Consider the following 26,503-nt stretch of genomic DNA (forward strand, 5'->3'; position numbering starts at 1 on the left):
ACAGACAGACAACAGGCAGATAGACAATGCAAAATTATATCTGTGGGATCGTTAATAAACGGCAAAAGTGTAATATTATGTAACATGAAAAAATTGATTGTTTACTGTAACTTTTTTAGATGAAGGCAGACAAAATTTCTTTCTTGGTGCAAGTCGTCACTTCCGGACGCTTTTGTTTATTCTTTTTTGTTCATTTGACCAAATGATTGATTAAACTTTCTGTACTTTGTCCAAAAGCACCGCTGTTATCAATTTTTTTCTAAAGAGGAAAATTAAAAAGGCAGCAGAGACATACACCAAGACATTGCTGTGAAGATGTGCCCTGAAAAGTGTATATTTCTATACCAAAGGAAGAATTGCGATTATCATTGCAGAATGGCGACGGAAAACTAAGAGATTTAGGTGCTCGTCAGTCCGAAACCCATCTGGTGTGAAGGAATCAGTGTTGTAGAAAAGCGACATTTCTATAACCATGGACAGCTACTTTTACGTAGTTTAGTACTGAGATGACATTAAATAAATACCTACTCACCTGCTTTTATAGAAGAGTGGTTTTATTTCTGGTCTATGACGTAGAACTATGGTTCGGGACAAAAACGTTCCAGTTTTCCAGTGGGATTGGGCTGGGACTCATGGATCACATATAATTTGTAAACAATACACACATAGCCTTTCCGTTGACTATACCAAACCATTGAATAAAAAATTTTTTATGCTCAGTTAACCAGTACGTAAACGTACTGGCGGCAAAGGTAAACACTTTACATTTGTGACAATTTTTTTATATTATATTGTCATGACTACCTGGACAATTGAGTTCGAGAGGATTTGGTGAAAAATAAAATGAAATTACAACCGCAATATTTTATTTTCCCATCATCACTTAATTAACTAAGATTAACCTACAACTAATTACAATACAGACAGCCAATTTAACTTCTACGATTAATCGCTTGAAAGTAGAAGAAGTTATAGTACTCTATTCAGAGAGTTAAAGGCACGGGTAGAAGAAGATTCTAATCTACTAGAATATCTACAGTTACAGCACTTTTTGATTTTAATTCCTTGTGAATTTTCTAAACCAGCTCCAGCTGACACTCGCTTCCCGTGCTGATATGTCTCTTATTGCCAAAATAAAGGATTTCGGTGTTTGTTGAAATGAAACCGCCGCGGGAGTGTCAGTAGATTCATGTTAAATGAGAGCCATTAACGAGTGCAAGTCTAAAAGCTAGATATAATTCGGAAACTTTTTCTAATTAGAAAGAGATATATCACAGACAACCTCGGAGAATAATAGCAAATGTTATTATCATCCTCAGATCATTTAAACTAATTTAAAATACAAGCGAAAAGGAAAATATACTTTAAAGCCAAAGGCTCTGTTAGGATTGTCTTTTATGTCAACTTGTTTCCCGTGATCTGCAAGTAGTGGTAAAATGAACCTTGTAATTTACACCAACAGAATTATTGCGTCCTCCAGAATACTATATTTACATTTAAGAGTAATTTACTCTACAATATTCTATCTAATAGTTTACCACAGAAATTCGCCAGTATGAAAAGACACTAACATTGATTTGATTTCGATTTTTTGCCTAAGTTACATCGTTTCACAATTTCTAAAACAAAGTTTTTGTGTTAATATGCTAAAAACCCCACTGCCTGGCTTCTATTTCCACATAGTGCAGAATTGCCACTCCTGGGGTACTGTAAGTGATCGATTTATTGATTTTGGCGCCTTGGCAAGATGAAAAGTTTGCGCGAACATCCATTCTTACTTATCTCTCTACCCCTACTAACTAACCTAGAATTCAACTTGCAAAAGTAGATCAGTAATAAAAGTACGTACAAGAACTGGATGGATATACAGAAATTATTACATTATAGCCAGGTTGCATTATTCTATGGCTAAATAATAAAACGGAAGGTATACAAATACTGAAAATGGGTCGTGAGAAAAAAATCCATTCAAACGAGTTGAAACTAAATAGGGTTTGACTCAACATGGAAGATGTAGAAAGAGCAACAATTAAAGTGATACAAAATGTACCCTGTTTCCCTTAAATGTATGTGGCCCAGACAATTTGAATATGGCCAGATTAAGAAATTGGTTGCTCAAACTCACCACCTGAATGCCATAAGTATAATACATCGAATTGATGCTTACTATAGGAACAGTTTACGTAAAACATTGAGGCCTCACTATTTTTGTGGAACATCGGCATCAAATGGGCACGAGAGTCTCCTACTGCGCAAGCAATTAGGATATTCAGACCACAAGAGAAAATTGTCTTACCTATTTACGCACTATTAATCCTGTGAAGTAAAAACATTAAAATACCTACACAAATAAAACGAGTATCGTTCGTAATACTAAGTACAAAAATAGTTTGGATAAAAACTCTTTAGCAGTCGTCATTTTCGGCTTCCTGTAATTCAGAATAAATTTCGCACTCCTGCCTATCGTCCGAGTCGGTCTTAACTAAGTTCTCCTCGCTACCGTGCGTTATATCAAAAATATCGTATTGGTTAATATCTTTTAGGTTTTCGTCTAGTTTTCTTCTTTCGGTTATGATTCGTTGCACGCTTTCTTGCGAGTCGTGTTTCGGAATTTTCAATATTTTTAAATCGCTGTCGTAAATGTCGGTCTCCGATTTTGCGTCGGGTAGCGCCGACGAAAGGAACGGCACCTCTTCGGGTATGTCGAACGATCTTTGCTTGACGAAGAGCTGCTTCGTGCTGCCGTAGAGTCGGTGTAGCGGTTTTGTTTCGGTCGGTACGCCTAGGAGGAGGTTTGTGTCGCAGGACTCGTTGATGTTTGGTAGGGGACATTTTTCGTCAATGTCCGGTAAGCGTAGCAGGTGTTCGTGTTGGGAGACGTTGATTATGTCATCTAAGTCTGTTTGGGTTTGGACGAAGCCGTTTCGGTCGTGCGTTTCGTGGGGGGAGAAGTGCGACATTTCACTTATGTTGTAGATGTCCGAAACGGATTCGTCGATCACCTTAATGTCGTCCAAATGAGAAAGCGTGATTGGCTGGTGACTGTGGAGAGTTTGGCGACGTGCCCGAAGGCTAGGCTGGCGCTCTTGTTGTTTCGATCCGGAGGGATTGTAAGTGAAGTTGGATGGTAATGACAGGACCTTAGTTAAGGGCTTTCTGTGCTGAAAGCATTCGGAATCCATTTGTAGAGCCAAGCATAGCTCGCGTTGCTCTTCCATTTCGTGCTTCTGCTGCATTTCGCGTTCCAGTTGAGTATCTAAATCATGCTCATCCTCCATCTGCTTGTGCGATTCCTCCAAGTGTTTCATCAGAACCTGCAAAAAACCGAGCTAGCGGTGAGCGTGTGCCTGCCGCACAACTTACAGCAACCACAACGTTGACGAGCACAAACTGCGCCATGAGCACAAAAATCACGAAGAAAATTGGTGCGATGATAGCCGAAACGCAACAGTTTTTCACACAATCCGCCTTGTCATCGCAATCCTCCCTAAGAGTATCTTTCATAATTCCATTCCAATTATCTCCGGTCGCAACACGAAATAACGTGAGGAATGCCATACCAAAGTTGGAAAAGTGAGCGTGCTCGCCGAGTCCTGCAACATACCTCCTCTAGACCACATTATTGATCGCCTCAAACTTACCTTGGCATGGATGCCTATCCGAGCACTCCAAACGACCGAAAAGCTCCACACCTAGCGCCGCAAAAATGAAAAACAGCAAAAAGAACAGCAGTCCCAAATTTCCAACTTGTGGCAAGGCTTGCATCACCGTATCCAGCAGCGCCCTGATTCCCTTCGCCATTTTCAACAGTTTGAGGACGCGCGCTATCCTCATTACGCGAATTACTCTCAAAACGGTTGGGTTAATTGGGATAATGTTAGACTTGAGCTCTTCTAAAATGATACCCACTACCGATAGTATTACAATCACCACGTCCAGCTGGCTCCACTTGTCCTTCATGTACAGCACGAAACCGAGAGCGATCAGCTTCATGGTGCTCTCAAGTATAAAAACGGCGGTAAAAAAGTAATTGAAAATTTTCAGAATGTAAGTCAAAATGTCGGGCATTCGATAACTTTCGGTCGCCATGGTTACAACGTTCAATCCTATGACCGCCGCAATCGCTAGGTCGAAGTACTTCGATGTTACCACGCTGTGAATGAAGAGGCGCCACGGTGAATAGTTTATGTAATAGGGGGGCTCGTTCATTTCTGAAACAGGAGGCGTCAGTGCAGGCGAGATCTTAGCGTTACTTACTTCGACGCCTTTTTTCCAACTGTAGAGCCCGTTTGGCCGCCCTCCGCACTCGTTCTTCTTTCTCCTGCTCCTCTCTGCATCTGTGGAAGTTTTCGACGACGACCCCCACGAACATGTTTAGCACAAAGAAGCCGACCAATAGAATGAACGCGATGAAATACAGCAGCCTCCACTCCGAGTAGTTGATAATCGGCTGGAATTGAATTATTTTGTAATACCAGCCCCTAAGATATAGCCCATAGTGTGCTGTGCTCACCTGTTGATCTTCCCCGACAGCATCCAGACCCGTGTACATGATGTTGACCCAACCGTCCCTCGAACTCAGTACGAAAAGGGACATGAGCGCCTTGCCCAAGTTATCGAAATTATACTGCTGGTTCACCCACGTATTTCCCGGAAGATCCAAGCACTCCGTTCGATTTCGGACACCTTTCGCATTTTCGCCCTTGCAGTAGTAGAACGAGCCTTTGAACAGCTGAAAAAACTCAATCTGAGCGTCGCGATTACCTCATCCACTGCTTACCTGCACGCCGAGAATTCCGAAGATGATAAAAAACGTACAGCAAATAAGGACGATATTTCCGATGGGGCGCAAGGACGATAACAAGGTTTGTACGACTAGCTTCAGCCCAGGTGCTCTATTGATGACTCGGAGTGGACGAAGAGATCGTAACAGCCGAAACACTCTTAGTATGCCAAAGATTCTGGGACTCGACTCGCTGACTAACGATATCAGAAGGTCAACTATGGATATGATCACCAAGGAGCCGTCCATAATATTCCAACCAGAGGTGAAGTAGGCATCCGGTCCGTAACACATACCCCAAGACACAACCTTAAACGAGATAAATGGCAGTGGTGTGCAGCCACCAAATTGACGTACCTTTATGAACATTTCAATTGCAAAAACTACTGTGAACACGTAATTGGTGGTCTGTAAGAAAACCCTCTCGGTACTATTTGGCGGTATATTAGGCCTCTCCATTGCGAGCGTAATGCAATTCATGGCAATGAACAGCAGAACGACGTTATCGAACCACTTCTGATCGACGAGCCAAGTGCACAAATTGCGAAACCTAAAGACTGAGTGAGCACCACGCGAACACAAGTACATAGATACTCACCGATTGTGGGGAGGGAAAAGGTACAACGAAAATTCATCCCGCTCCTTCATGTAGCTCTTCGGCTCAATGTATATGAGGAGCTTCTTCCACCTCGAAACCTTCTCGTCCATCTTCGAACTGTCCGAAAGCTCCTCGAGGTTGATTTTCGGCAGCGAACGCTCCGAGGCGCCCGTGTTTACCGATTTCGGTTCGACGCTATAGTCGTGCTTTCCGGTAACCGTCGGGTTGGCGTTCTTCGTAAATTGCGCCTGAAAGGAACTAATTTTCGACTCCTTCGCCAAATTCGAAGTGAGCGAATTTTGACGGGTCCATTTCACCTGCGAGGTAACGGTTATAGATGGTGGCGTTCGGTTAGTGATGCTCACCTGAGACATGGGACTGTACGTGTTGGACCTGTTGCGAAATGTGTTTGGGGCGGTTTTGTTGTTCGGCGTGTCCTTCTGGGTGTCATTTTGGATTCGTATCGAGGACTCAAGCAGCGAGTCATTGCGAAGGCTTGCCTAAAATTCAGTTTATTGCTTTCACATAAAAGTGCCGAAGAGTCCCAGGGTTTTTTAAGAGTTTGAATTGCAAATAAAAATTTCGAATTGTAAGTCGGATTTGTAGAATTTAGAATTTTTTATTTCAAATAGATACAGAATTGGAAACATTAGTTTGTTATTGTAAATTTAGTGGGTAATTATTTAATTCTTAAATTTCGTTTGTTGTATTTAGTTTGTATGATAACTTTAAAACGAGTAACTTAGAGAAAATATAATGGAAATTTTCACGTGAGTTTTACAGTTTTATCTGGTTAGGTGTTGATAAAAAGTTGTTATCGGACAAGAAATAATTGGTATTTCGACGAACAATGCCACGTGCAAGATAAGCGATGCAGGTGTTTTATCAGTTCTGGCGGCATAGATGGAAATTCGAGTCTCGTCGGGAATAACTAAGGGGTTTTTTGTTTAAATAGGAAGAATGAAGACGCTAGTTTTGGTACCGGTAGTCCCGTAGGCTATGGAATTTAAAAAATAAAAAACGTAGCAACGTAGAAACACCAACCATAACAATAATAATAAATTGTGATGTAGGTATATGTTAGAATAAATTCTTGTAATTTTTCCATTATGGAGCAAATTTTAATCCCAATTTGAAATCCAGGTTGGGTTCTAGTTTTCTATGTCAGGTTTTTCTCATTTCTTTTTATCCGAATGTTATTTCCGATTTTATTCAAAATTTGAATAGTGGTTTCATGGAAATTTACGGAATTTGATTGTGGCTCTTTCAGTTTCAAGTTTATAAGAGGTATAAGTCAATGTTAGGATTTTCTGGTTGTGTCTGAACCCGGTCGTGCCTAGGAGAATGTAAAAAGGACAAAAACTAATTTGTGTAATTTGAGCTAGCTAGGTAAGTGTCTGCTGGGTGGTATAGTGACCACATACCATTGCACACAGCAATATAAATGGCAAAACAGTGCAGTTAGTGAAACCAGCATGAAATCACCTCCTCTTCTGTAACTCGAAACTAATTAAATTTTACTTTGATAAAGTCCCTTTATTACACATTTGCTAAATGCTAAATTAAATTCGTATCAGTCTTTGAATATCAAGATACAGTACCGTCCAAAATTAGAAAATAAACTACACCAACAGATTATTTGTAGATGGAAATAATAAGCTCTTATCGTGTTAAATTAATCGTGGCAGAGGTCGAAGTAGACCACGCATTTTAAAATTGATTTATTGTGTTTTCCATTTGCATTTATGATGTCGCTTTTATTATTTTTTTGTATTTGTATTTGATCCAATGACCTGATTTTTATTACGAATAGATTTGCGATGTTGGATTTGCGTTTTTAAAAATTTTGTTGCCCTAGTTGTGATTTATTTTTTGAATTTGTGTGGGTAATGCCAGGATTTCCTTTTTCCTGGCACATCTCTGTTCAATTCCCTCCCCTATTACGTCCTACGTCCCAACACATAAAAAGCATCACCAGTATTACACAAGGTAGGAGCCTATTCGTGCCATCCAGACCTAGTCGACTGCCACCGAGATTCGAAAGTGCCGCAAAACGTTCGTCGTTTAGAAATGAAAGTTAGATGGCTCTGCTTATATTCTTTTTCTCCAGCTCTAAGGACAGAGTAAGCTTGAGATTGCCCTGCCGGCTTGGGGGACCCCTAAGATCGTTAAGTAGATGGGGTAGGAGAGTTCGGGGCCACTTCTGCTCAAAATCGCATGCTATTTCTTATGGGGAATTCAAAGTTCCATTTCCTCCCTTGATCAACCGGTTGGAAAATCTGTCGGACCGGTTGGAAAAGCGATTGGTCAAGGGAGGGCGCACATGTATACAACCCTTACTCGTCACCGGTCAACTTTTTTTAGGAAATTTAGTTTGTTAAATTTCGTGCTGGTTTCACTATAAGTGAGCTATTTTGGCACTACCGTACTAAGACTGTTTTGAGCATAGTATCCCCTGGTGTCAATATCTTCATCCCTTAAAAGAATACAACGCAAAATTTGCCATTTCTTAGTATTTTTTAATAATACGGGCACAGAATTTGGAGTAGCAATTATGATCCTTTTACGGATTCGTACTTACATGTCGCGCGATCCCCGATCCATTGCATTGTGCACGATCTCTTCCGTTATTTAAGGGGACGGCATCGGAATCGGATCCACTTCTGCACTTCTTCTTGCGAAGACTAGACCTGGTGGGCAACTTCCAGGAGTAACTTCGTTGAATCTTTAACTTTTCGGGTTCGCCAAAATCGAGTTTCGCGGTATCATTTGGCATCGTGACCTTTTCGGAGAACGTCGTGATTTTCGATCCGACTCTTTCATTGTGCGTTATCAGTTTGGTGGCGGCGGTTATTTTTATTGGCTCGTCCGGCGGTTTCTCAAACTGGCGAAAGGTAACGGGCGGCGGCGATAGGGATGGCGGTTTTAGTAGGCCGGATACGCCATTGTTCTGCAAAGTGAGCTTGCCGTCACCTTGTATTTCAAACTGGGGAAGACTTACAGAGACTTTGGGGTTATCACAAATGTTGCTCTCGCATATCGTTTCGTTGGGTGCGCAGACGCTGTAGCGGAATTCTGGATACTCCTCCAGAGTGGTGTTGGGTGAATCTTGAGGGGTTGCAGCAGTGTGCGTTATCACAGGAGGCGATGCCTAGGATGTAGTGAGTAAGGATTGCAGCTTAAATCGCTACTTACTTGTCTTGGCTGCTTCAGCATAAACGATTCCTTTTGGATGTTACATTTAGGATCACTGATCGCGTGGCAATCCAGCACCTTGGTGAAGTAGTAGTCGCGTTCGCGGCACTCACAGTGGGCACAAGAATATGAGCACCGAGGCTCGTTGAAGTCTTTACATTTATGCAAATCTTCGGCGGAGCGCCAAGCGTTCTTCATCCCCTAAAGATGCAAGTAAATTTGCGCTTATTATCGTCATTTACTCACGTGTAGGCCACTGTCGCTCGAAGTCGAAATCGATCGACTGCTTCCATCCGAGGCGCCTCTCTTGTACGCTTCGAGCATGCAAGACATTTTCCTCGCCAACTCCCTTTGCTCCCGTTCTCGTCGCTCATTTCTCTCCGAACTAAAACCTTCTACCAAAATGGCAACCAGCAAGTTAAACAAAACGTAGTTGCCAAACGTCATCAATGCAACAAAATACAAGGCAGCCCAATGAGACGTTTTCGCCATACCATTGGAGAGCACCATATTCCAATCCTCCTGCGTTAAGATCTGTGGGTACGTTTAGAAAGAAAGAGATTACGAAATGGTCTGACCGAAGGGACCGAAAGATAATATAAAAATTATCTCACTTGAAAGACAGTGACCGTCGCCCATAGGATGTCGTTGAAATGTTTTCGATCGCACTCACAGCGCTTGTCGTGGGTGACGATCATGGTGCAGGTGCACTCGCGCGATTTCCCTTCTGTATCTGTATACTTGCAAAACTTACCACCGAACAGGTACATACCCAGTATGCTGCCAAAATCCAAAACATCCAGATACTGATTTGTTAATTGTTTAAAATTAAATCTAAATTAATAACACAATTATTTAAATTTCAAAACCTAACGTGACCGATTAACTTTGTCACCCATACCGAACTTAGTGGCCCAAAGTGGAAACGTTTGTAAAGCCACAATTTTTGTGCATCAGAAAGCAGATACGTATTACTGACAAGTCTACTGATGATAATAAGCTTAAATGGTCTACTAAATACGAAAACGATTTCTTTAGTAGGTACTTTCTAACTACTTTTAATGGCTCTCTAAACCTACAAGGTATAACTAAAATCCACATAAGTGTGTTTATGTCTTAGTGGTAGGGGTGACAGATTGAAAAATCAAAAGGTGCGTTGTGGGTAAATGTCATATACAAAACACCGTTTAAGCATAAGCGAAAGAGGAAAGTGAGAGAAAAGCACACGACATGCAACAGAAAAGTTGAGACAAAAAAAGTACTTACCTGAAGTCTGTCGAGGATATGCAGACGATACGACATTTTTGTGCGCACACCGCCAAAAAGAAAGTGTCAAAGCAAAAATCTCGTATGGTTTAAAAGTGCAAAACCGATTAAAGGTAGTACCTGAAAAACTGTTACAATCGCCCACAACAAGGAATCGAAATTTTTTCTATCCTTGTCATCATCGTCTTCGATAGATGGACATTTACCCTGGTCGTCTTTGAGATGACAAAACTTGCACCCGAAAAGGTTCATACCAAGGATACTAAAACAGCCAAAATGGCTCTTGTTAAATAGGAATGTTATTGTTTAAATACATCTATAAAGTGAGTTAAGTTATACTGTGCATGTAAATCTGTAATCTCCCTTTTCGTTTTATACCATACCTATTCATAGTTTGTTACGAGATAGATTCAGACAAGATTTTTGATTTTATTTTTATTTATTAACTTTAAAGTTTATATTGTGGTTTGTTACGTTTAAGTTGTATTACTTCAAGGACATGGTGAACCCCAAGCAATTTTTTGACAATCCAATGAGAATCCAAGAAAAGGATTACCAGACATCACTAAAAAAATATATAATCTACTTTTAGATGAAAAATAAACGTCCTGCTGTTGTCCCAACAGTTCATTTATCCATTACTTATTTTACATAGGTGTAGAAATATAGAATTACACATAGATTGTCTATATTATTCAACGTAATCTATTTCTGTAAATTTGAATTTTGTATACCTACTTCAAGTTTTGAAAGGACAACAAGGAAAATGGGCCGCCTTATCTCTGCCACATGTTAAACCACCAGATCTGACATCCGGCCACCGGATTTTGAGGAAAAGTTTCTTATCGAGACAATATAATATCAATTTCCCTTTCCCGTTGTTTAAAAGAATTGTTTTGTATTGAAGTCACTTTATGGCGAATTAGAGTACGCCTACTTCAATCTATATCCAAGTGAATGTATGTTTCAGGTTGTGGTATGAATAATAGAGCTCTAGAAAGTGGGAAATTTGCGCAATTCAGTAATAATCCTACGTTATTTACGATCTTGTTACAAAAGTGTTATCAACACAAGTATAATTGATAGGCTTTAAAACAAGTACATAAGTGTTTTCAGTCAACGTCTACAGAGTAAAAGGCATCCACAGAGTGTATTCAACGAAATGTGGAAGTTACAAGGTAGGTCATAAACCGTTGCTTACGAAAAAGAAGTTTTTTTGTGATCAGGCAGTGGACAGAGAAGAAAAATGAAGGAGAGTTTCAATCGACCATCATTGATTATAGTCGTGTTTTAAACTTGGAAAAGTAGTATAATTTGGGCTGCAGACAATCTTGACTTTGCTGAAGACACTGCAGATGGTAGTATACTTAATGGCACTGTTCTCCTTGACGGTAAACACATCAAAAGAGCAATTGAAGGTCCTTGCATGTGAAAGAATTTGAGAAAAAGTGTTTCGGGCAAGTATACTGCTTGAAATCGCATCTGCAAGAACTGATAGAAGAACTGAGAGATGGAGATAAATAGAACCTGGAAACAATACAGGTCGCAGTAGTCCCCATCATAAAGAATAAGACCTTTTGAAGAAATAGAACACTTTTTAGCAGCAGGAAATCTTTCAAACTATCAGTCACATAAATGGATATGCTTGAGAAACTTCTCTCTACATCAACAAAAGTAATAGGTGCATTAGAAAACGACAAACTATTGCGAGCAATTTCCAAACCTTCCACAATATCACCCATCAACACTGTAGACAAAGAGAAAGAAAAAATAGTTTGGAAATTATGAAATTAAACATCAATTAAATCAATAAATCGTCCTTCCGGCTATTGCAGTATGTTTCATGATCGCGTCCGTTATAAAAATCCGCAAAAATGTATTAAAAATGCAAATTAAAATCGATTAAATCTAACAAACATTGAAATACATCTTAGGTAAACTATGCAAAATATGCAAGTCTATCATGTAAATTCAAAGAATATCAGAATAAGCAAGATATGCAAAACTAAATTCGATTTAATCGCAACTGTTGCAAATCGAAAATGGTAAAAATATGCAAAAATATATGTATCATACGTGGAGAGATTTCAGCTTTTAGTGAATTGCACTCTCCAAAATACAGGCAATCTTAGGCGGTGTTATATAACGTTGCATTACAAAAATTTTTACCGTCTACTACACTAGGAGATAAATTGGATAAACTCTTGTACACTGTGAAATAGAAGTAAGTAAGTAAGAATTTGCAGGCTTCTTCTGATAGTGAAAGGTCAATCTCATAACAACTAATCCAGAAGCGTTTGGAACGAACAAAATCAGGCCTACGAATTCAATATAAATATAAGAAGGAAAGCCGATCTATGGAACCATTACTTCAGGTTCTTCATCTTAACACTGATAAGAAACTTGGTATGTGCGGATTATGTTTCTATAACTTCACTTCTCTACTTTAATTGAACTTGTATCTTGATTTGAACGACACTGGGTTCGTTGTAATTACAGATGTAAAATTGGATCTTTAATGGTGAAAAAACTCCATTTAACGAGTACTGAGAAAACCTTAAAGAAAGGCTTCACATAAGCGACGCCTGCTCGATAAACACACCACTTCGACTTCTTCGTAAAACGTGAAATACGCTTCCGCTTAACTTTAAACAAGAACTTTACAACCGACAAGACTGATTGTCTTGCAATAAATACGATCAAATACGGCTTTTAGCTATAACGTAAACAATATATTAATATTGATGGAAAGGTGTATATTGCGCTAGATAATTTGACATAGATTATTTGAAAACAAAAAATACATTGGAAAATTGTACGTCAAAATCAAAGAGATCCGGAAGCAGCAAAGAAGATGAAAGATAACCCTAAGCTTGGCTCCCATATCACCTCACGTAGAATTACCAAGCTGGCTCTTGATAACTACCATTATGTAATGCTAATGACTTAAAGTGCACAACGCATGCAAACTGCCAACTTGTGAAAACGTCACTGAAGAAGAGGAAGAAGTAGCAGATTTTAGTGTATATGAAACTTTTGAATTTAACGAAGGGGTTGATTTAGTTTTCATTAAATGTTGAGAGTTAAAAAAATTACCGTTCGTTTACTTTATGCATTAGTTATTAATCGTTGATTTTATCGAAAAAGTAGTTATGACAATATTGTAGCACACACAAAAGCTTCCATTTATGAAAATGATGAAGTCGGACCAATAGTTCTAGAGATATAGTTGATTTTATAAAATATATGTGGCTAACCGTGGTAAAAAGGAGAATTGGTACCCCCCAAATTATACCAGTTCCTTAAATTTAGCCAGTTGGCCCATATACTATAAAAGAAAATGATACATGGAAGTTAATTTTAAAACCAAAGAATGAGGGTGACATAATTGTAATAGATGGGTTTTAAATTTAAGCAGGATAGCAAAGGTGAGGTATTATATAAAGCGAGGTTAGTTCCCAGAGGATTTGAACAAGATATTTTTGGTGATCTTGGCAAATACATGCTCCTGTGGCAAGGTTATCTACCTTAAGAATTTTACTCTCAATTTGCAATAAATATAATTTATTTCTGGAACAGTTAGATTTAAAAAAAACGCCTTGAAAATACCAGAAGGGTTAACAGTTTCAGGCAACGACAAAAATAAAGTTTGATTACTTAATCGATGGGCTAAAGCAGGCCCCTAAAGCGTGGAACGAAAGGTTTAATGATTTTATGATTGGTCAAGATTTTATTCGTTCTAAGTCTGATTATTGTTTGTATAGTTTTCTGGGACAAGGTACACGATGTTATTTGCTTCTTTATGTCGATGATATGTTGATTACATGTAATAATGGTGAGTTTATTGAACATTTAAAGATAAAATTATGCGAAACATTAAAATAAAAAAGTTATCAAATGCTGAATTTAACTTTTTCGGAATTAGAATAAGAAGAGATGTTTAGTTAAGAAATTTAATGTTAACGATAGTAAGAATTTTAAATCGTTCGATAAATCGTCGTTAAATAGTATTCATGTTGGGAATTTTTTCTCTTCGATTTTGAGAAGACAAAAAAAACAGTCACATTCTTATGTAAATATTTTGTAAACATTTAAAATGTGCAACTTGGATTGCTACTTTCTTATTAAACTGATAGTATGAATAACCATCATGGCTCTAATTAATTGTCCAGTCCTAACTGATTCATTGTTGATAATTCTTTTGAGCCAAAGTTGCTTTTTGGGTTGGGGTTGGGGCGCAATGTTGTAAGATATATAGACCCAATATTGGTTCCTACAACATTGGGGATTAGGTACATTGGCCCAACATAAATTGCTATGTTGGCCCAATATTCTTTTCTATATTGGCCTAATATTTCCAAGCGTTCCTACGTTATGCAGAACCAATCTCGATTGCTAATTCTGAACCAATATGTAAAGATACTTTAGTCTATTTTGGGCCAACATTCTGTACCGCTTCGGTGACAATGATTGTAATTAAAAATGCAGTTAGAAGAGCCAAAATTATTATTGCCTCCACTTTGTGTATGCAAATACCCGCTAGTAAAACCCTAATTCGCGACTCGACTTTGTACTTTTTCCACGCGCGATTTCTTTATTCAGATCTTTGAGTAAACTGGGCCCATAACCTTTTGAAGTTCTTTATATTGCACAAGCATAATTATATAATAATTCTCCAAAATTGACCGACAGAATAATTATTTTCTTTTTATTCAAAGAATAAATACCTACATCTTCTAATTGTGTTTTTGGAATATAAAGATCTTCAAAAGGAGAAAGGCTATCCCGCTGAAACGGTCCGAGATAGGTATTGATTTGCAGGTTAAAGAACATGTTTTTGCAATTTTTTTAAATGACAACATGGCCGCCCAAAAAAGTGGTGCAATGGAGCCATTTCTTTTTTATTCCGAAATATGCATAACAATGTCTCATTGAAGTCCTCCAACCTGCGAACTTTGGCAGGAGGAGAAGCCTTGTTCGCGAATACAAAAACCCACACCGAGAACATCAGGTGCTTGGCATTTGCAAATTTTATGGTACCTAAGCATATAATAATAACGAGTGTATTTTTGAACTGTTTTTTACCTGAAACCGTCGAGTGAATTCAATGCCTGAACCTACCTCGTAACTCGCAATGTTTTAGTGCAAATGATGAAACCATGTGTGCACCTCACTGGGTATCTACTAATCTTGATTGCTTGAACTTGAACGTCAAGATACCTAAATATTAAAAGGTAAGCTCATATGTACAGCGCTTAATATGGTGAATATGTACAAAGTGCTGTCTAGGTATAGTGCAGTCGAGCTGGCATAAGTAAATGTTTAGGAGTGTTTGAGAGATAGAGACAGAGTGTATGAGAAGTATAAATGATGTAGATAATGAAATACAGAGTTATCTCAGCAAAAAAAGAGACACCGATATTCACTATTCTAGGAAAAGAAAACATAGGTAGGTACATTCATTTAACCGCTTTCTGTCATCAATTGCCACCCCTACCTTAACCGATGTGAATAATCGAGTTGTTTGTTTGTGTTTTTGGTTTGTTTCATTTGTTTTTCGTAGCCCTTTTGGTGTTTCTACGACTTACCTGAAGATGAAGATAAAGAGTATCAGAAGTGAGAAAAAAATAGCGACGTTATCCATTGTCCGCAACATTACAAATAGTTGCCTACGTAAGTTCGGCATAAATCTGACCAACTTCAGAATTCGAAGGAGACGAAACGTTCTCAGCACGGAGAGTCCCGAATCGCCGTGCGAGTCTCCGAAAAACTTCTGGCAAATCTCGATCGCGCTGAAAGGTGATGATGGACTTTAGGCTAATGATGGAGGTCCGTTGCTCACCTTAAGATCACGATCACCCCGTCAAAAACGTTGAAACCGTTAGCGATGTAGCCGAAGAGCCCGTCGGCGATTACCTTCAGTAACATTTCAATCGCGAAAATCGCCGAGAACACTATGTTACTAGTCTCGACAAAGGCGGTAAGACCTTCGGGCTGCTCGTGATACTCGATGCCCATTGAAAGCGTGTTGATCAAGATCGCCAACAGGATCCCCTGCTGAAAGTACTTGTGCTCGACCAACATCTTGATATACTTCCGCAGACAATGCAAGCACTTCAGTATGCCCTTCACCATTAAGCAAACCGAAATGTAAAAACGCGACCGTTTCGTGTTTTTATACTCGGACTCGCAATGCCACATATCTTGGCAGCAGGAGAAGTTATCTTCCGGCAACTGTTGCAGGTACATATCTTCGACATTGGAGCGGTTATTTAAGCCTTTGGATAGGGTACCTAAAAAAGTGTCGAGCGAAATCTGCCCGGTAGGCAACGCGGCATTAATGGCGCCTAGTGCGAGCAACTCCTGACAAGTCATCGCCTCCCCGTTGAGCAATTCGCAGCATTCGCTAGTGATCTGCTGCTGTGGCGTTGGTAACGAAGATATCTGCCAGATGTTGCCGTCGCCTATAAGTGACTCCTGTAGAGAAACGATTACAGTTGGCTCTTACCTGTTTGCGTCATTTTCTCGCTGGAACACACATTTCGTTTGTCCAAGAGTAGGCTGTTGGAATTGTTGGGTGGATTTGGCGCAGTGTCTTCGCCGTGTAACAGAATTACGTCACTAAACATTACGGACGAACGTCTCCTGTAGGCCTGCGCCAGGGGCGGTGATAGCAGATTTGTCGGGCTCTGAAACTGGAAGCTTTGCTAGATTGGTTAGCGGGCCAAGGGTACATACGTCATTGTTGTTCGTTGTGATATCCTGATGGGAAATTGAGGGGACCCTTAGTAAGCTGGGTCTTTTTACTGCGGTATCTGAATCGTCTCCTTTGTGCTCCTTTTGGTTATCGGAGAAGCACATAGAGCTTGTGCGTGACACAGCGTGGACACTTGGTGATTGTTGCTGTTGCTGAAAGGCAAGGGTAAATGGGATTAGGGATTCGACAGAACTTACGGGTTTCAGTCGGGGACAGCAAGGGTGGTGTCGTTTATTATAGTTAAGCCGTATAGATTCGCCGGCTATGATTTTCCTCTCGCGCCTTTGCTCTCGGTGGTATCTAAGTAAACGAATCTTCTTGACAATTTTCCTCTTGTTTCTTCTCCACAAATGTGCAATGTACTTAACAATTTCGGCGTAACACGTCGTCGGCTCACTATTGTTGGTCGACGACGCCAAGGTGCTTGTGCTTTGAAAACGTGCACGTTCAAGTCTCATTCTCTCCATTTCGCGCTTTTTCGTTTCGGAAAACTGCGTGGCAATTACGACGAGGCATAAGTTAATCATGAAAAACGAGCCTATGACTATTAAAAGCACAAAATAAATCCAATCCCAGAAACTGTGGGCATCCTGCACGTAATACATAATATCAGTCCAGCCCTCCAGCGAGATGACCTGCAATGAGCGTGAAAACCGCGCAAAATTTGAAAGGCAGCGTTACCAAAAAAATCGCAACCCACGCCAGGCCGATGTTATCAAACGAAATGGTACCCTGAAACGGATTGTCGGCGCCCTCCGCGCACACCTCGTAGTACTGATTCCAATTTATGCAGCCGTGTATCGCCGGATCCTGTCCCTGCGCGTACGTCAAGTTGCAGGTAACGTTACCGATCTTGTACGGCGGAAAGTCGGCGCACTGGTGCATTCCGGAATGATCCCTTTTGCTGCATATGTACTCCTGATCTTGCGACACGGTGTAATATGGCGGAAGTCCTCTGGAAGTATGTCAAATTTAATTTGCTAAGGAAGTAACGTTTTGGGTAACATTAAAGCTGCTTTCGAGTGTCGAGTGATCGTTGTGGCTTACGTAGTTCCCCTTACGGAACAAATTTGAATCATATTTTTGTATATTTTATTTAACCGTAAGGAACCTAAACTAGAATTAGCAATATAAAGTAATAGGCGCAGTTAAAAATGCAATTTTAATTCAGATAAACTGCACTACGTATTATATATTCAGGATGAGGTAAATGAAGCGGGTCATTGTAATTAAAGAGCGAAGAGAGTCGAGTTAAAGTATGTTAAGTAACAAAAAGTTTGGAATAGCGCATAGTAAATATTTAAATCATTCCTCGTTGTAAGACTGGGTCATATTGTACAAGAGCGATACGCCTCCAAGAAGTTAGCAGTGGAAATTTTTCAATATTAAAAATCCTTTCGTAGATTGTTAGTAAGTCGTTAGTAAGTATTTGTAACTCCCAAAATACTTGAGTTTTTGTAGCGAGCTTAAAGGGTCCAAAGTACTTGAAATATCTTTGAAGTAATTTCTGCCTTGCTTTCCTCAAAACTTCCAAATTGTAAACCTTCCTATGACTATCCCCCACCCTCACCTGCTCGCGCCTCCAGTTTACTGCCAAATTTATTATGGTTAATTACTTTCTTAGTTATTTCTGAGGAGTTATCAGAACATTCGTCACTTCTTACTGTTGATTCCGAATCATTCTCGGGAGTGTACTCCCAGTAGAAACTGGCAACTATTTCTGTCACACCGAATATAGGTATAAGTGGCTCCAGCCGACATTCCACTGACGCTTTTCGAGACATTTAAAACAGAAGAACCTTGAATAGTTTCATTTTCAGTAGGCACAGACTCGGTCAATGAATTTGGTTTATGGAATGATTCCGAAAGGTATCGAAGAGTACCTGATTGTTGTTCAAGCTAAGTCAAAGAGCTTACACGGGAGAGATGTCCATTTGTACCATGCTAAACACATTGCAAATGGGTTGCCTAAATAAATTAAGTTAAGGCTACCCTTAATTAAAATTAATGTAAATAATATTTCTGGCTGCTTCTATCACATGGACAGAGCGTACACCACGATCAGCTTTTACGCTGCGTCTTCTCTTTCACACGGAATAATACTCATGTTTTTCTCTCTCGCACTACTTAAAATTGCGGCAACCGTACTGTTCCGTGTGAAAAAGAAGGAGGCTGCGTAACAGGTGCTCGTGGTATAAGCATAGATGTAAGAGAGTGCGCATGCGCTCTCTCCATGTGATAAAAGCAGACGGAAATAATGCGAGAAATTAAACAATTATGTGATCCGCGTTTCGATATACAGAGTGTAAAAATAAACCGAGGATCCAACGTGTTTCATTTGGGAGCCACCCACAAAAAAGTGGTGAAATTTGCATTTCTTCTTTAATTTTTCTCAGCAACCATAAGAGTTAGAAGACTGGTGGCACGATTTTGAATAGGTTTTTGGGTATGCCCTTTCCGATTTTGCAATTTTTTTCAAAATTCTGACCACGAAAAGGCGTATCCTTAGACGGGGGTGCGAAAAAGTTCCGATTTCGACCAAATTTGGTATCTGGGGGGTTTTCAACTTAAAAATCATGAATCAGATTTTTGACATCAAATTCATAATATCCACTTAAATCGTTAATTTTTTGTTATTTGCGACATTTTCAACTAACAACATGCGAAATTAGACGACTCACTAGTAGGCGGTGGGAATCTTTCTGACCCGAAGGACCAATCATCAAATGAGTATAACTTTTGTTTGAAAAGTGATTTAAAAAAAACTGCTCGACAATTTTATTCCTTAACTCATGTACACAACAAATTTCGTGGAATTCTCTCCATTATCGTTGCCCGGTCAAGAATAGCAGGGGAATTTTTTTCGAATTTTCAAAAACAAATTTCAGATTCATGATTTTCATGTTCAAAAACCCCCAGATCCAAATTTCGTCGAAATCAGAATTTTTTCGCACCCCCATTTATGAGGGACCCTCGGTTTATTTGGAAAAAAAAGTGCCTATTTTGATCCTCTCTACACGCATTTTTTTAAATCTCGAAGCGTCAGCGACTCTCACTCGTCCGTGGTGAACACTACATTTTTTTTTATTAGTATGCGGGGATTGGTTGTATATAAACGGCTAGTCAACACAGATATAGAAATCAAAAGAAGCAGATAATCGGAAAAGAGGCAAAGAAGCAAACTTTCTCTGCCTCTTTTACGTTTCTCTGCTCCTAGCAACGAGTGATACTTCGCTGTTTGAATATGATCAGAGAAATGGAACATTGGATGTACGTATACAAAAAAACGTTTGGCGAAATTGGGAATATCTTGTACATGCACACTTACGAAATGCAAATTTGGGTTGCAATATGCCACTTTTTTGTTTGTTTTATTTGCGCCTACCTCCCTGAGAAATACCAACTGAAGTCACTGCTACCAGGAACTTAGCAGTGGATTTTTGAAACATGAAAATCTCTATACCGCGTGAATTACAAACGAAATTTTTGGAATTACAAACACTTACAAACGACTTACTAATAAACTACGAAAAGATTTTTCATTTTGAAACCCAAGCGATACCTATAAATATGAGTGTAAATAGCGGGAAAGCGGGATTCGTTAGGCGATTGTACGCAGTGTCGAACATCCGTTACAAACGTTTTCTATAATAAAGTAGTTTAGATGATGCACTATATTCAGCTAAGCAATGTTAATTAACCACAAAATGAGAAGAAAATTTTTTTCCCGGGCCGATCTGAGACAATTTTTTTTTCGGGGCTCAAAAAAAAGGCAGTGTATAACCTTCCCTTTTTACCAAAAATCGACTGCACCAAAATTTCTCGGGAAAACACTTTTTCTTATTAATTTTGGTGCGTAGAATCCAAAACAATTCGTACTTTTTCGATCAGACTTCCCAATCAAAAGTTATAGACTAGAAACCAATTTCGAAAAAAAATTCAAAGGGCTGTAACTTTTGAACTAGTAGCCCAATCTTGGCACTGTTTGAAATTATGGATTCTACAGGCCACATTCTATAAGAAAATTTTTTTCCGGGTCGATCTGAGACAATTTTTTTTTCGGGGCTCAAAAAAAGGCAGTGTATAACCTTCCTTTTTTTTACCAAAAATCGACTACACCAAAATTTCTCGGGAAAACACTTTTTCTTATTAATTTTGGGGCGTAGAATCCAAAACCATTCGTACTTTTTCGATCAGACTTCTCAATCAAAAGTTATAGACTAGAAACCAATTTCGAAAGAAAATTCAAAGGGTTGTAACTTTTGAACTAGTAGCCCAATCTTGGAACTGTTTGAAATTATGGATTCTACAGGCCACATTCTATAAGAAAATTTTTTTCCGGGTCGATCTGGGACAATTTTTTTTTCGGGGCTCAAAAAAAGGCAGTGTATAACCTTCCTTTTTTACCAAAAATCGACTACACCAAAATTTCTCGGGAAAACACTTTTTCATATTAATTTGGGTGCATAGAATCCAAATCAATTCGTACTTTTTCGATCAGACTTCTCAATCGAAAGTTATAGACTAGAAACCAATTTCGAAAAAAAATTCAAAGGGCTGTAACTTTTGAACTAGTAGCCCAATCTGGGAACTGTTTGAAATTATGGATTCTACAGGCCACAATCTATAAGAAAATTTTTTTCCGGTTCGATCTGAGACAATTTTTTTTTCGAGGCTCAAAAAAAGGCAGTATATAACCTTCCTTTTTTACCAAAAATCGACTGCACCAAAATTTCTCGGGAAAACACTTTTTCTTATTAATTTTGGTGCGTAGAATCCAAAACAATTCGTACTTTTTCGATTAGATTTTTCAATCAAAAGTTATAGACTAGAAACCAATTTCGAAAGAAAATTCAAAGGGCTGTAATTTTTGAACTAGTAGCCCAATCTTGGAAATGTTTGAAATTATGGATTCTACAGGCCACATTCTATAAGAAAATTTTTTTTCCGGGTCGATCTGAGACAATTTTTTTTTCGGGCTCAAAAAAAGGCAGTGTATAACCTTCCTTTTTTACCAAAAATCGACTGCACCAAAATTTCTCGGGAAAACACTTTTTCTTATTAATTTTGTTGCGTAGACTCACGTTGTAGTCAATGTTTGGGGTTTGGTAGAACCAAGGTGTACAAAGTGTTTATAATCTAATTACCTATATACTTTATAAAGAATGAATTGTTTACAGACAGTTTATCGCGGAAAATTTGAATTATCATTACACAAACAGTAAAACACTTGCCATAAACCTGCATGGATTAGTTCTATTGCACTTCATAAAAGGTTATTAAAATGTTAATGTACTACGAGACAAATACTGGAATTATAATTATTTGCTGTATTCATTTATTACCACCTGCGTCATAAGCTTGTAATATAATTTCATAAAGTAAGATATGGGACAAAAACATGTCATATTTGAGTAGTAACAATTGAGGGCGGAAATGTTGCTTTACGAACATATCCTTCAAACCCTGGAGATTAACCTAAGGGACGAAAAATTATGAAACCATTACACACCTATCCTGAGTTATCAGTTAAAATTTCTCCAAAATTCTTGATTGCATTTCTTCATGTACCAATTGAGTTTTCAGTACGAGCAAGCGAGAGGACTTAAGCATGTGTTGGTATTTGAAATAGAATGAAATGATTCATGTTTAATGCTCATCATGTAATGGATTGAAACGGATCAAAAATAATATGTCAAAAGATGTTTATCATTTACAAAGGAAATACCTCATTAGCCTGGACCAACCTTTTTACGTACGCGACCATCGGTACTGTCCAGAAAAAATACAAGGCTACCGATGAACAATTGTCAATTGTTGTATTCAGTATAAATACATCGAGCAATTTAGTAGATACGCAAAGTTTCCACTAAATCTACAATGATGAAGATATTTGTGCTTTTCGCGTTATGCCTCACTCTTGAAATTGGTGTAAGTGTGCCCTTTTGCTTTAGCTCAATTCTGTTACGATTTGAATAGGGGAATAAATTCGGCAAACGCTGTAAGTATATGGACAAGGAGTGCCTGAAATCTTCAGGCGCTGATAAGGAAGAGGTCAAGGAGGCGCTCGAGAAGTGCTCGTTCGAGGGAGGCAAGTTGAGCGCGTTTGCGGAATGCATGTTGAAGAAGAAGACGATTTTGAACGACAACGGGACTATAAACCAACAGGTGGTTAAAAAAATGGTCGAAAAACGTGGAAACAGTACCGAGGCGAACGCGATCGCCCAGAAGTGCTTGGCAATGAACGGTACTGCAAGTGCAATTGCTAGTTCACTCGCCGGATGCATTTGCCAGCTTCATAACTTGAAAAAAACTAAAAACTAGAATCATGTGTACTAACTCCAATGTAAATAAATTGGATCACCTGCTTTGTGTTTTTAAATCGTGCATAATTGTGTGTTACGACATGCTGTCGCGGTGTTGTCACAGGAAATACAAATGATAACAGAAAACACGATCTTCGTGTGCTATTACCAGATTATTGCAATCACCGAATGGTTTCTATTTCAGCAACGCACAGACACGGTTTATACTTCACCTAAAATGAATCGCGGTAAAACAATGTCTTTAGGTTTAGAATTAGGAATCTTCTGTGAAATTCTGGGATTCTCACAAATTTTCGGATGTCAGAAGTTGGGATAGCCTGATTAGCATTGTTACGTACAAAATTGATTACTTTTACATTGCCATCTGAAAGGAGGTGTGGTTGCCACATGAATAAATAATATGCCATAATTTGAACACTATTTTGGTAATAATCTGTTCCCTTAAAACCAAATATGCTTAATGTTTCACTAAGTAAGTTGATCTTTAAACGACTAACAAATTATATGGCACATTTTGTGGAGACCAATTGAGCGATGGGTTATTGAACCGAAGGATATAAGAATTCCGAAAGTTACAATAGTTGGAAAGACCCCTGGAAGCCCAAAATGTCTTAGTAAAGACTTAGTCTTCAAAACCGTGAAAATATTGAACGATTTTGAAGAATCTGAAACGAGAACACTAGGAAGGCTAAAGATTCTGAGAATTCCGAGACTATAGTTTCTAGATTATTTTTACAACCCACGGTTAGGGCAAATTACACGAGAAATGAGTTTTGGGTAACTATTGAACTAAAAAACGGTAAATCATGTACTGTTGTAAGGTGCAGAAAGGTAGGTATGCTTTAAAAATTCTTACACCAATATGAACAGTTTACACAAAACTATTAAATTTAAACTGTAATATTGGAACGCTATTGGAGTATTTTAAAATTTCATCATCTCAAAAGTATGTTTTACAGAGCGTTTAGTAATTTTTCATATACCTAGAGACGTTAGACTATTCAGTATACTGCAGTAAAGTACTAAAATATTGAGCTTTTTGTTAAAGATTATTTGTTGTCTCTATTTATACAGGGCGAGTTTTTAGCTTTCTAGCTTCATCTAGGTGCCTATTGCGGTTAACGTTTTTTGAACATGTCAAAATTTCATCAAGTGCCGGCGTTCACTAGGCACTTTTAAAGAATAACATTTTTCTCCGAGATAATGGCTGGAGGGATTTGTTAAAATTTTAGATCTGTATATTACGCATACGGAAAAAAATTTTGGAGCGTCGTAAGGGCATCGAACATTATTCTTCAAATAGAAACGCAACATTTCTATTAAACTATTCGAAAGACTTTCTTGTTCTGTATACGAGTACACCCTATTAAATTATGGTAGGTTTTATTAGAAAAAACAACGGAGAAAAAATGTCCAAGTTAAAAATTTTGTTTCGGCAAAATGGTTATTTTGATGCCAGCCGTGTTTATTAGACAAAGGATGTAAGACTGTCAAATAGATTTTTTTTAAATATCTGGTTTGAGTTAGGAAGCTGTTCTGTCAAGAATTTCACGCCTGATTTTCATTTTCACTGTAGGGATCTCGTAAACCGCAAGAGTAAGTAGACAAAGTAATGCAGAATTGTATGCTAATAAATTTTACGTTTCAAAATCTTTGTTTTGGTCAAAAAGCAGAAAAATGTGATTTTCGAGATTGCGCTGGCGACCTGGCGTTCATTTCTTTTCAAAAATATCAAAAAATAGTTTTAATAAACCCTTAGTGAATATTTCTCATCTTTCTACAACTTATTTCTTACAGATGACATATTGGATTTTTACGTCACTAGATAGAGAAAATAATTACAAAATCAGAGATAACAAATAGTCAGTATTTCATTCGGAAATTAATCTTAAATTTTTGCATTGAAGTTTACAATGTACCTATTTCTTATAGCAATAATTCCATGACTTGTTTAAAATTATTGAACACTTTTTGTTTATTTTCCAGCATAGTATCCATAAATACGGCCATGGAATTATGACCATATAATAAAATTAAATTCAATGCAAAAATTCAAGATTAAATTATGAATGAAATATTGAGCATTTGGTATCTCTGATTTTGTAATTTTTTTCTCTATCTAGTGTAAAAATTCATTATGACGTCCATGAGGAATAAGAAAGTTGATGTGATTGACTCGAAACCGACAAGTCATTAAAATTTGATTTTGGCATCGTCAGAAAGGTTAGGGAAAATTACTAAGGGTTTGTTAAAATTATTTTTTGCTATCTTTGATAGCGCGTTCTCGGAAATGACTTTTTTCAGTTTTTTGGCCATAACTTCGCTATTTCTAAAGCTACAAGAGACTTTGAAAAGAAAAATTAATCAGAATACCACTCTGCATAACTTTGCTCAATTAAGCGACTTTGTTTCTCTTAAAACTGCGTGTTCCGCGAAAAGCTAGAGTGCATGGAATACAAAAGCAATAATTCGTTGCTACGGGAATAATAAACAAAAAAAATTAATTTTGGGTGAATTGGCCGTATTTAAAATCTTAGGCCCTAGGCTCCAGCCCATTAACATTTTGTGTTTTTGATCCATTTTTCATTTTTTAAGAATTCTTGGTTAAATTTTTCGAATAACTTTGCTTGTAATTGTTCCAATTTAATAAAAGTATCAAATTACGCACTGCGGATGCTGCGATCAAAATAGCTCAAAAGTTTCTATTAATTCAATTCATTTTCTGTAATTCACTGGTGCCTTAATTATTGCAGCTATACAGTGTAATCGCACTGCAGAAAAGCTTATACGATGGATCAAGAGTAGTAAACGGTGGAAAAATTGATTTGTCAAAAATGGTACTCAAAACTTGGAACCAACTTTGTGCGCTAAGTTTGATTTAAAAATTAGTGGTTTTTGCTTTCTTAAAAAAGGCGCGAATTTTTAGCATACGTTTTCGAAGAACTGGTAAAACTAGAATTCAAATATGTATTTATGCGGCGTATTCGTGTTCTTTGGCTGCCGCAGTTTGGACATCGGCATCTAGTGGTTTATTTATAATTGAATTTTTTTTTTAGCATTTCATTTCCTATACACGCCATTCTCTACGGGGTCTTACTCAACTGGGGACGAGTTGCGTTAGGTCAAGACTGGCATAATTGCACTTGTTATTGAATTAATTAATTTACACTAATATTTTGATGCCACGACATGTTTCTTTGTTTTGTTAATTAACGCAGTAATGAATATTTATATTTAGCAGGTTGACTTGTTTCGAATATGAGATTAATGATAAAATTTCCGTTTTTAAAACATGTACTCATTTTACTCTGTACTTGTACCGACAAGAAACACATATCTTGTGTTGGTACGAACTAAAGATGCCAGCTATTTTCATAACTTTCTAGAACGATCCATTATTCTTGGAAGAATTCTTACTTTTGGGGAATTTTCGTGTGTAAAGTGTGATAGAGCAATTTCATAGTTCCAATAATATCTACAGCAACCCAAAAGATTTTTTGATCCGAGCAAACCGCTCGAGAAACTACCTATATAAAAAAGAGTTTACTTGGTAGTTCTCCAAAGACACCATAACAAAC

General features: G+C 38.1%; 2 protein-coding genes across 3 annotated transcripts in view; one reads left to right on the top strand and one right to left on the bottom strand.

The window, feature by feature from the left end:
• Positions 1 to 849: 849 nt before the first annotated feature.
• Positions 850 to 26,503, bottom strand: part of LOC116178196 (voltage-dependent T-type calcium channel subunit alpha-1G) — a 361,671-nt gene continuing 336,017 nt past the window's right edge. For both annotated transcript variants that reach the window (XM_031497627.1, XM_031497629.1), the window contains 20 exons: positions 17,281 to 17,554; positions 16,797 to 17,234; positions 16,581 to 16,751; positions 16,351 to 16,537; positions 15,685 to 16,306; positions 15,431 to 15,634; positions 9,191 to 9,356; positions 8,823 to 9,110; positions 8,577 to 8,777; positions 8,383 to 8,532; positions 7,963 to 8,331; positions 5,747 to 5,881; positions 5,382 to 5,698; positions 5,141 to 5,333; positions 4,781 to 5,092; positions 4,514 to 4,732; positions 4,258 to 4,450; positions 3,642 to 4,211; positions 3,364 to 3,593; positions 850 to 3,314 (listed from right to left, as the gene is read on the bottom strand). In XM_031497627.1, the coding sequence (XP_031353487.1) occupies positions 2,406 to 3,314; positions 3,364 to 3,593; positions 3,642 to 4,211; positions 4,258 to 4,450; positions 4,514 to 4,732; positions 4,781 to 5,092; positions 5,141 to 5,333; positions 5,382 to 5,698; positions 5,747 to 5,881; positions 7,963 to 8,331; positions 8,383 to 8,532; positions 8,577 to 8,777; positions 8,823 to 9,110; positions 9,191 to 9,356; positions 15,431 to 15,634; positions 15,685 to 16,306; positions 16,351 to 16,537; positions 16,581 to 16,751; positions 16,797 to 17,234; positions 17,281 to 17,554 (6,148 nt within the window). In that variant the 3' untranslated portion in view covers positions 850 to 2,405. The remainder of the gene's footprint in view (positions 3,315 to 3,363; positions 3,594 to 3,641; positions 4,212 to 4,257; positions 4,451 to 4,513; positions 4,733 to 4,780; positions 5,093 to 5,140; positions 5,334 to 5,381; positions 5,699 to 5,746; positions 5,882 to 7,962; positions 8,332 to 8,382; positions 8,533 to 8,576; positions 8,778 to 8,822; positions 9,111 to 9,190; positions 9,357 to 15,430; positions 15,635 to 15,684; positions 16,307 to 16,350; positions 16,538 to 16,580; positions 16,752 to 16,796; positions 17,235 to 17,280; positions 17,555 to 26,503) is intronic.
• LOC116178214 lies at positions 22,390 to 22,961 on the top strand. The gene is made up of 2 exons (XM_031497649.1): positions 22,390 to 22,530; positions 22,579 to 22,961. The coding sequence occupies exons 1-2, from the start codon at positions 22,480 to 22,482 to the stop codon at positions 22,921 to 22,923; spliced, it is 396 nt and encodes a 131-aa protein (XP_031353509.1). The 5' UTR covers positions 22,390 to 22,479; the 3' UTR covers positions 22,924 to 22,961.

The sequence above is a fragment of the Photinus pyralis genome, unplaced genomic scaffold, assembly GCF_008802855.1.
Source record: "Photinus pyralis isolate 1611_PpyrPB1 unplaced genomic scaffold, Ppyr1.3 Ppyr1.4_LG8, whole genome shotgun sequence".
In the NCBI taxonomy this organism is placed as follows: domain Eukaryota; kingdom Metazoa; phylum Arthropoda; class Insecta; order Coleoptera; family Lampyridae; genus Photinus; species Photinus pyralis.

Coding starts and splice junctions, on each gene's coding strand:
- LOC116178214 (XM_031497649.1), top strand. CDS start 22,480: ATGATGAAGATATTTGTGCTTTTCGCGTTATGCCTCACTCTTGAAATT. Junction 22,531..22,578: donor GCCTCACTCTTGAAATTGGT/GTAAGTGTGCCC, acceptor CGATTTGAATAG/GGGAATAAATTCGGCAAACG.